Source organism: Muscardinus avellanarius (genome assembly GCF_963383645.1).
Source record: "Muscardinus avellanarius genome assembly, chromosome: 3".
NCBI classification, from domain to species: Eukaryota; Metazoa; Chordata; class Mammalia; order Rodentia; family Gliridae; genus Muscardinus; species Muscardinus avellanarius.
The window spans coordinates 138,804,779-138,813,473 of record NC_137788.1 but is presented as its reverse complement, the minus strand read 5'-3'; the positions used below and the strand labels follow the sequence as shown (position 1 = coordinate 138,813,473).

The 8,695-nt window shown below is 56.3% G+C and overlaps 1 protein-coding gene across 5 annotated transcripts; it reads left to right on the top strand.

The window, feature by feature from the left end:
• Positions 1-1,097: 1,097 nt before the first annotated feature.
• STOML1 (stomatin like 1) lies at positions 1,098-7,717 on the top strand (the record flags this gene model as incomplete). 5 transcript variants are annotated; one of them, XM_080690847.1, is made up of 7 exons in its annotated part: positions 1,098-1,230; positions 2,683-2,789; positions 4,128-4,277; positions 4,551-4,754; positions 5,924-6,119; positions 6,509-6,718; positions 7,524-7,717. In XM_080690847.1, 7 exons carry the CDS (start codon positions 1,098-1,100, stop codon positions 7,715-7,717), a joined length of 1,194 nt encoding a protein of 397 aa, XP_080546973.1. The 5 variants fall into 5 exon arrangements, with proteins under 5 accessions (XP_080546973.1, XP_080546972.1, XP_080546975.1 ...); XM_080690846.1 differs by having other exon boundaries at positions 6,506-6,718; XM_080690849.1 differs by lacking the exon at positions 4,128-4,277.
• Positions 7,718-8,695: the final 978 nt, after the last annotated feature.

Here is an 8,695-nt window from a genome sequence, read left to right as displayed (position 1 = left end):
TGGGGGAGCCGTTAAGGTTTTCCCCTTTAAGAATACTTCTGACTGTCCTTTGCCCAGAGCCAATAAGGTTTGGGGTCATGGAAAGTTCAAGGTCTGAGAGCAGCTCAGGTGGAATTGATTGGTTTGATCACTAAGCACACAGGTGGTGACGGCACAGGGTTGATTGGTTTGACTGTTACGCACATAGGTGGTGACGTCACGAGGGTTGGTTGACCGGGAGCGGTATTAATAGGATGAGAGCGATAAAACCGGGATCCGTCAGTAGAGATATCGACCCGGGAGTGTACTGGCGATCCTTCCATGAAAGAACTAAGTATTTCTATGAATAAAATTCATTGAATAAAATTCTTTTCATCCTCACTCCTCTCTTCAGAACCCGGACTTTTGACAGCTGGCTCCGGCACAATTCTCCGAGTAAATGTGTTACTTGGATATGGGGTTTCTAAAGCCAGGGAGAGGCAAGTTGTGCGAGGTACCTGTGATGCTCTTCCAGGTCTGTGCCGGCCCCTCCTTCCTTATTCTGCTAATCTCTTCGAGGTCTGCACGCGGAATGTCTTTTTGTGCCCAAGTTCAGGTCTTCTCTTACGCTTTGTCCACAGCGACCCAGCTACACCATCATTCAACAAATAAGTACTCGGATCTGCTTTGTGACAGGCCTTGCTTACTGGGATGTGGGGACACAAAGAATTATTTTCTGACTGTGCCCTGGAGAAGTCCTAAGTCTAGATAAAGTCTCCAATCCGTAAATGTGGAGGAATGCTAAAAAAAAAGATAACATCATTTCTCGACTCTGGGAATGACTTGGCTCCTGAAAACCCTCTTATGAAGTCCAACTTCCCCTCCTCCTTTTCTAGGTTCGGGTGAAGCCCGGAGGATGCGATGTTGACCCCGCAGAGGTACCCCTTGCCCTGTGGCCGCACTTCAGTCCTCCGGGCGCAGGGGGCGCTGTGCACGGCGAGCGCGACCCGGCCTGCGTCCTGCTCGCCCGCCCCGCCGCCGCCCGTGGCGACGCAGGTAGAGCCGGAAGCGGCGGCCGGGGCGGGGCGCGCCGGGCTGGGCGCGCTGGACTGGCGCGGGGCGTGTCCCGGTTGACAGCCATGCTCAGCAGGTCCGGGTACCGGGCGCTGCCCTTGGGGGATTTTGACCGCTTCCAGCAGTCGAGCTTCGGCTTTCTAGGCTCGCAGAAGGGCTGCTTGTCCCCGGAGCGGGGCGGCGTGGGGCCGGGGGCCGGTGAGTGGCTGCCCAGCACGGCGGAGCCCGGGAGGGGACTGGCCGGTACCCCCGTGCCCTAACTCTGTCTCTAAGGAGCCGGCCGGCCTGGCGGCCTCCCACCCTAAGAGAAAGGACCGAGAAGGGGATGCGCTGTGCTCTGTGGAGAGGGGCTGGGCCAGGCCCCGCGAGGCTCAGCACACTTGCCTTCCCCAGGGCGCGGGGCTGTAGCCTCAGAGTCGGCAGAGCTCCCATCTTCCCCAACTTCACCCCACTGCATGTCTCCTCTGCTTTTATCAGGGCAGAGGTTTCAGGTTCCCATTTTGCATAGAAAGAAACAGATCTAGGCAGATTACCAGCACCCTAAGGGCACTTGCCCTTAGAAAATGGAAGAATATCCACCCTAAGAATAGAAGCTCAGGGCCAGGCACCTTCCTGTTTGCTGGTAAGGCTTTACAGAACAAAAGGGCAGGCCTTCAGCCATCCATTGTCTGCCCTGCCCCCGACATGTTCCAAAGCCCTCTGTGGCTCCTTTGGTCCACAGGCTGGATGCTATACCTTTCAGCTGGACTTTGGACGATTCCTTTCCTGCAGAGGCCTCAGTGAGTCAGAACCGGGTGGGAAGTGGGGCGCTGGTACCCAGGGCTTGGAAAGCCCAGCAGGCACAGGCTTGCTGAAGGATGAAAGAGGCTCCTGCCGGCTTCCTGTCCCGGACTGGAAGGAGAGCAGAAAATAAGTTCAACCCATACACCGGGCCTGTCTCTGCATGGCTCTCATGCTGGGCTCCTCTGCTCTCTGTGGTTTGGGCATGCTTCATTCCCAACTCCACCCACCCCTAGTGTCTTGAATTGAAATATGCATTTTTAAAAATGATCCTTAGGGCATTCAAATGGGGTAAGGTCTAGTAAAGAAAATCCTAGCCCCATCTCAGGCTCCTATATTTGTCTCTTTAGGATTAGGTAGACTCCTTAAAATCACACTTCTGCAGCTGTTTGCAAACAGTTGTTTTGTGACTGCAGAACCATGGAGAGGAGGAATGTGTAGGCCAGCCGCATTCAGTGCAAGCCAGCAGGAGTTTACTGATGCCCAGGTACTCTTGGCACCATGCCAGGCCTGGGTTGTCAACAAGTAGACAAATGACTGACCCCCCGCACAGTCCAGTGAGAAGAGCATAACGTGGATTCTCAGATTCAGTGGCTGTTGCCTAGCAGAGAGGCAGAGAGGAGACCTTGTGAGGGTTGCTGTTGTAACTGGCACACATTAGTTTTGAATTATAGGTGGAAAGAACGGTTCCCAATAAGCACCTGCCCAAAGATACGGGGCAGTAGGCAAAGAACCACATTGAGAGCCATGAGGCGGAAGGAGCCCAAGGGGAGGGTGGGAGAAGGGCGCACTTGACCAAGCCCAATGAACTTGGAGCTGGCCTGCCAGGCCCCACTGGTGTTCCTGACCGCCTCTGCTCTCTGCCTGCAGATGCGCCCCAGAGCTGGCCTTCCTGCCTCTGCCATGGTCTCATCAGTTTCCTGGGGTTCCTGCTGCTACTGATCACGTTCCCCATTTCTGGCTGGTTTGCCTTGAAGGTAACGCTGGCTGGTGGACAGCATTGAAGGCTTTGGCATGATGGATGAATCCCCTATATTCTTTTGCCTGCCGTTAAACATTATCACATCCTTATTAAATGGGCAAGAGTGTTCCTTCCCATCTTTGAGGTGAGGAAACTGAGACCCAGACCTGTCTGAAGTCATCCTGGGAGCCACTAAGGAGGGATCTGGACACATTGTGTGTGTGTGTGTGTGTGGTTCTGGGAATGGAACTCAGGGGCATTCTACCTCCGAGCTACACCCCCAGCCCTATTTTTTATTCTTTATTTTGAAATAGGGGATCACTGAGTTGCAGAGGGCCTCACTAAGTAGCTGAGACTGGCTGTGAACTTGCAATTCTCCTATCTCAGCCTCCCAAGCTCTGAGATTATAAGTGTGCGCCATCTTGCCTGGCTTGGACACATATGTTTGCCACATCATCCTCCCCTTGGGTTAGGCCAAATTAGAAATAAAACCCTCAAAGCCAGGTGTGGTGGTGCACACTTGTAATTCCAGCATTTGGGAGGCTGAGACAGGAGGAGTTATTGTAGTTCGTGGCCAGCCTCAGCTTCTTAGGCCCTCTGTAGCTCAGTGAGACCCTGTTTAAAAATAATGAAAAATAGGGTTGGGGGTGTAGCTCAGAGGTAGAATGCCCCTGGATTCCATCCCCAGTACTGGGGGGGGGGGCGGTACCTCAGCTTGGCCCAGGAGGTAATTTGTCACAAGGACTTGGACCCCACTTTCAAAAAGGAGAGGGTCAGGTGGGAAAAGGCTGAGCAGCAGTGAAGGTCGACGCCCGGGCTGGCCTCCCCTGTGTGGCCAGGGCAGCAGCCCCTCTAGAAGCCTCTAGGTTCTCATGGTCTGAAGGGGAGTCCTTACATGAGTCTAGATCCTGGTTCTAAAGCGCCACTGAAGCAAATGCCGTGTGACCTTGGACAAGTCCCTTTGCCTCTCTGGGCCTTTATTTCTCCATTTGAACATAACTGTTTCTTTAAGGGCTCCAGGGAACTAAAGTAGGCAAAGCCCTGTGTTCAGAGTGCTGTGAGAGCATTGGAGCCTTCACTCCAAGGAATCCAAGGGTGGACAGTTTCCTAGTATGAGTCATGTCTGGCTGTAGACCTCAGAGGCAACATGCATCTCTTGTATCAAGGCAGTAGGCACGGTGCTTGGAGCTCACATAGTGCCCGTGCCGCTTAGTGGCTGAGCACTCTCTGAGCTTAACGTCCCTGAGCCGTGGCTTCTCATCTGAAAACCGACCCAGGCAAAGGGGACCTGGGGCGATGTCGTCAGCCAGCCGAGGCAGCCATGGCCAGCCCTTCCCTTTGCCATCACGGACAGATCGTGCCCACCTACGAGCGGATGATCGTGTTCCGACTGGGCCGGATCCGCACCCCCCAGGGGCCTGGCATGGTTCTGCTCCTGCCCTTCATCGACTCCTTTCAGAGGGTGGATCTGAGGACTCGAGCCTTCAATGTCCCTCCTTGCAAGGTGAGGGGCCTCTCAGCTGCACAAAGGTGGGATGGGGTGCCAAGCCCTTGGCCTGTAAGTAGCCCTGTGTGGGGTAGGGGTAGGGGCAGGGAGGTCGAGGCTAGAGGCCAGGAGGGCATCCTTGTTCTATAGACCTGACCCCAGGTGCTTGGGGACACCATTGTGCCTCTGAGGAGCTAACCCCAGGCAGCGGCTCAAGCTGAGTGGTCCCAGTGAGCCGGACCTCCCATAGCCTGGGCCCTCGAGTGTCCTCTCTCTCGGCCTCCCCCACAGCTGGCCTCTAAGGATGGGGCTGTGCTGTCCGTGGGGGCGGACGTCCAGTTCCGCATCTGGGACCCGGTGCTGTCGGTGATGACTGTGAAGGACCTGAACACGGCCACACGCATGACAGCCCAGAACGCCATGACCAAGGCCCTGCTCCGGAGGCCGCTGCAGGAGATCCAGGTGGAGAAGCTCAAGATCAGCGACCAGCTCCTGGTAGGCGGCCGGCGCCGGGGCCCCTCTCCCTGCCAGGCCACTTTGAACAGACCCATATTGCTTCAGGCCTGAGTTTACCCTGTGTCCCAGAAGTAACCACCTTGAAGAGCCAGTGATCTGAATCAAGGGACAGAAGGTGGCCCGGACCACAGCCCTTCTGGGCACACGTGTCCCTGAGAAAGGAAGTGCCCCGGTGGAAATCCTTGGGGCCCTGCCTGTGACTGCTGAGGTTTAACCGTTCACTGTTGTGGCAGTAACACTGGCCTCTGGTTAGTGGGGGAGGGAGAGGAGTGCCTCCCCTCGCCCCTGTCCAACCACCTGCTGGGAATTTTGTGTTCATAATGCAGCCAGCACATGTACTTTTGTGGACTTGTTTTTATTGTTTGGAATAGAACAAAGGGACATGAAGACTGTGGGTCCTTTTTCTGACTCTTGTTCATGTGTATGAGCAATTCTCTACCCTGGAATTCACCTTCAGTCTCTTGTGCTACAAAATGGAGCTGAAATAAGTACCCGTAGCCGGGTGTGGTGGCGCATGCTTGTAATCCCAGTACTTGAGAGGCTAAGACAGGAGGATCGCAGGTTCGAGGACAGCCTCAGCAATTTAGTGAGGCTCTCAGCAACCTAGTGAGACCCTATTTATTTCTAAATAAATAGAATTGGTCTGGGGGTGTAGCTCAGAGATAGAAAGCCTCTGGGTTCAGCCGGGCGTGGTGGCACATGCTTGTAATCCCAGCATTCAGGAGGCTGAGACCAGAGGATCGTGGCTCGTGGACAGCCTCAGCTTCTTAGTGAGGCCCTCTGCAACTCAGTGAGACTTGGTTTCAAAATAAAGAATAAAAAATAGGGCAGGGGTGTAGCTTGGAGGTCGAATGCCCCTGAGTTCCATCCCCAGACCCTCAAAAAAGAAAAAAAGAAAGAAAGCCTCTGGGTTCAATCCCCAGTACCTCAAAAAGTAAAGAAAAAGAAATAACTACCCATGCGGTGGCGAGCACTGGTGGCCACACTCACCTGCATTCTCTCCTTACGCCTTTGCTTGCTCTCCCAAGCTGGTGCCTCTCGGAGCAAGTGTGGTACCTCAGGTCCATGTGTGGCCATGGCGGCCCCCACAGAAGATGATCGGAAAGATGTACTGAGTGAGTTCCACTTCTCCCCTCCCTGTCCTTCAGCTGGAGATCAATGATGTGACCAGGGCCTGGGGGCTGGAGGTGGACCGCGTGGAGCTGGCGGTGGAGGCTGTGCTGCAGGGCCCCCAGGACAGTCCAGCCGGGCCCAGCCTGGACGGCACCCTCCAGCAGCTGGCCCTTCACTTGCTGGGAGGGGGCCTGACCTCCGTGGCAGGAGGTGCCCCACCCCCAGAGCCAGGTGAGGAGCCGGGCAGAAGGGCAGCGGTGCTCCCCAGTGTAGTGTCCAACAGAGCTGGCTGTTTGCTCCTAGCCAACGTGGTTCTCGAGCTGACCGGCTGGCAATGAGGGGGCCCTGGGGTGTGGGTGTGTGTGGCCTTGCAGTCTCTGGGGAGGAGGTGACAGTCATTCCTCCCAGTAACTGAAAAGAGGGTTTTAGACCCAATGCTGGCATAGCTTAGAAACAGAATTTGGGGGTTTAGGCTGGAAACTTGGGGGCAGTTTCCTGGCAGAGGAGGAGGTCGAACGTAATCCCGAGGGGATATAAGAGGAAACTGCCATAAAGGGGGCAGAGGCCCTGTGGTCCGACCTTGACGCGCCGCCCGCCTTCTCTCTCCCTCCCCCAAGCAGACACCCTGGAGGTGGTGAGCGAAGTGGAGTCACCTGCCCCATGTGCCGGTGCCGGGTCCAGCCCAAAGCAGCCCGTGGCCGAGGGGCTACTGGCCGCCTTGCAGCCCTTCCTGTCTGAAGCCCTGGTCAGCCAGGTTGGGGCCTGCTACCAGTTCAATGTCACCCTGCCCAGTGGTGCCCAGAGCACCTACTTCCTGGACCTCACTACAGGTGCGGCTCTGCCCTGTCCTCCCCTGCACACCAGGTGGTCATACAGCCCAGAGGACTCAAACCTGGGTGCAGCCTGGAACTGGCTGGGTGTGCATGTCTCAGGATGGAACCAGGGCCTTGTGCATGCTAAGCGTGTGTCTGCCACAGAGCCACAGTCCTGCACCCTGAGCTCCTAACCAGTACTCCCCTCCTGGTGGGTGCCAACCTCTCCTTACCTGCAGACTCCCAAAAGCTCAGTTCTTTCTTTCTTTTTTTTCCTTTCTTTTTTTCGTTCTTTCTTTCTTTCTTCCTTTCTTTCTTTCTCTCTCTTTTTTTGTGTGTGCGATACTGGGATTGAACCTAAGAACATTCTATCTCCAAGCTACTACCTCCAAGCTATATCCCTAGCCCTATTATTTCTTTATTTCTTTATTCAGTTATTTTTATTTTGTGGGGGGGGGGATCTGGGGATGGAACCCAGGGACATTCAACCTCCGAGCTACACCCCCTGCCCTATTTTATTCTTTATTTTGAAACAGGGTCTCACTAAGTTGCAGAGGGCCTCACTAAGTGGCTGAGGCTGTCCGCAAGCTGCAATCCTCCTGTCTCAGCTTCCCAAATGCTGGGATTCCAAGCGTGCGCCACCACGCCCGGCTATTGATTTATTTAGTTTTATTTTGACACAGGGTGTCACTAGCTTGCTGAGAGTCTCACTACTTGCTGAGACCATTCTCAGTCCTGCAATCCCCCTGTCTCAGCCCCCCCAGTACTGAGATCACAGTGCACACCCACACCCAGCTAATGCTCAGTTCTCTTCCCCCCACAGGGCGAGGCAGGGTGGGACACGGGGTGCCTGATGGTGTCCCCGACGTGGTGGTGGAGATGGCCGAAGCTGACCTTCGGGCCCTGTTGAACAGGGAGCTGCGGCCCCTGGGGGCCTACATGAGTGGGCGGCTGAAGGTGAAGGGCGACCTGGCCGTGGCCATGAGGCTGGAGGCTGTCCTCAGGGCCCTCAAGTAGCAGTCTTGGCTGACCATCGTGGCCCAGCTTCAAGCCTGGCACCAAGCCGGGGGCTGCTTGAAGGAGGAGGAAGAGGTGTTGATCTGCGCTGAAGAAAGGCGAGGCTTCAAGAAGTTTCAGGCCCAGCCAGGAGCCCAAGGATAGAGGCTGGGCGGCCGGAGGCTGGGAGCTGCCGAGTCAGGCTGCTTTATACTTCTTAGCTGCAGTGACTCTGGACATACCTTCGCTCGTTCCTGTCCCCAGTCAAGTGCCAGCCCTGAGCTGGCGACATGGTGTGAGGTCAGGAGAGCCAGGCTGCCCCGCCCAGCTGACCCCTGGCTTGAAAGGCAGGACACTGGACAGCCTGGTGGCCGTGGTGTGGTGCTCAGGCTGCAGACCCCAGAGGGGCGGGTGAGAGAGGAGGGGGAAGGTAGCCCAGGGAAGAGGCCTCTGCAGCGGTGGGCTGGGCCCACCGTCCTGACTGCAGTCAGTCCTGTCCTGATTGCAGTCCCGCGGCTGGTGGGGGAGGGCAGGGCGGGGCTGCTGCTGCGGGCTCTGGTCCTCAGGTGCCTGGCTCCTCCACCAGCCACCGGCTCCCTCCCGCATGCCTGGCGCACTGGGCCTGGGGCAGCATGCAGGAGAGCCCCGTGGGTCCTGCGCGACTATCAGAGGCTCGAAGGCTTCTGATGAATAAATGTGGTGTGTCCTGTGTGGAGTGGTAAGTGACCTAGGTCTGTGGGTGGGCCAGGCGCCGCCCAGGTCGCCGTCCCCACTGCCAGCCCTGGAGGCTGACTCAGGCCTTCCTTCTGGGTGTCTGAGAGCAAGGGTTGGGTGTTCTCTGTCCTCTTTATAGTTAGGGTGCAGATTTGCCATGGTAGAGGGGCATGGGTATGCCCGAGCTGATCCTGCAAACTAAGGAAGGCAGAGCGAGGGACTCAAGTCACATCAACAGAGGAGCCAGGCCACAGTCATCTTCTGCTGTCCCCGTGTCCCTGCCTC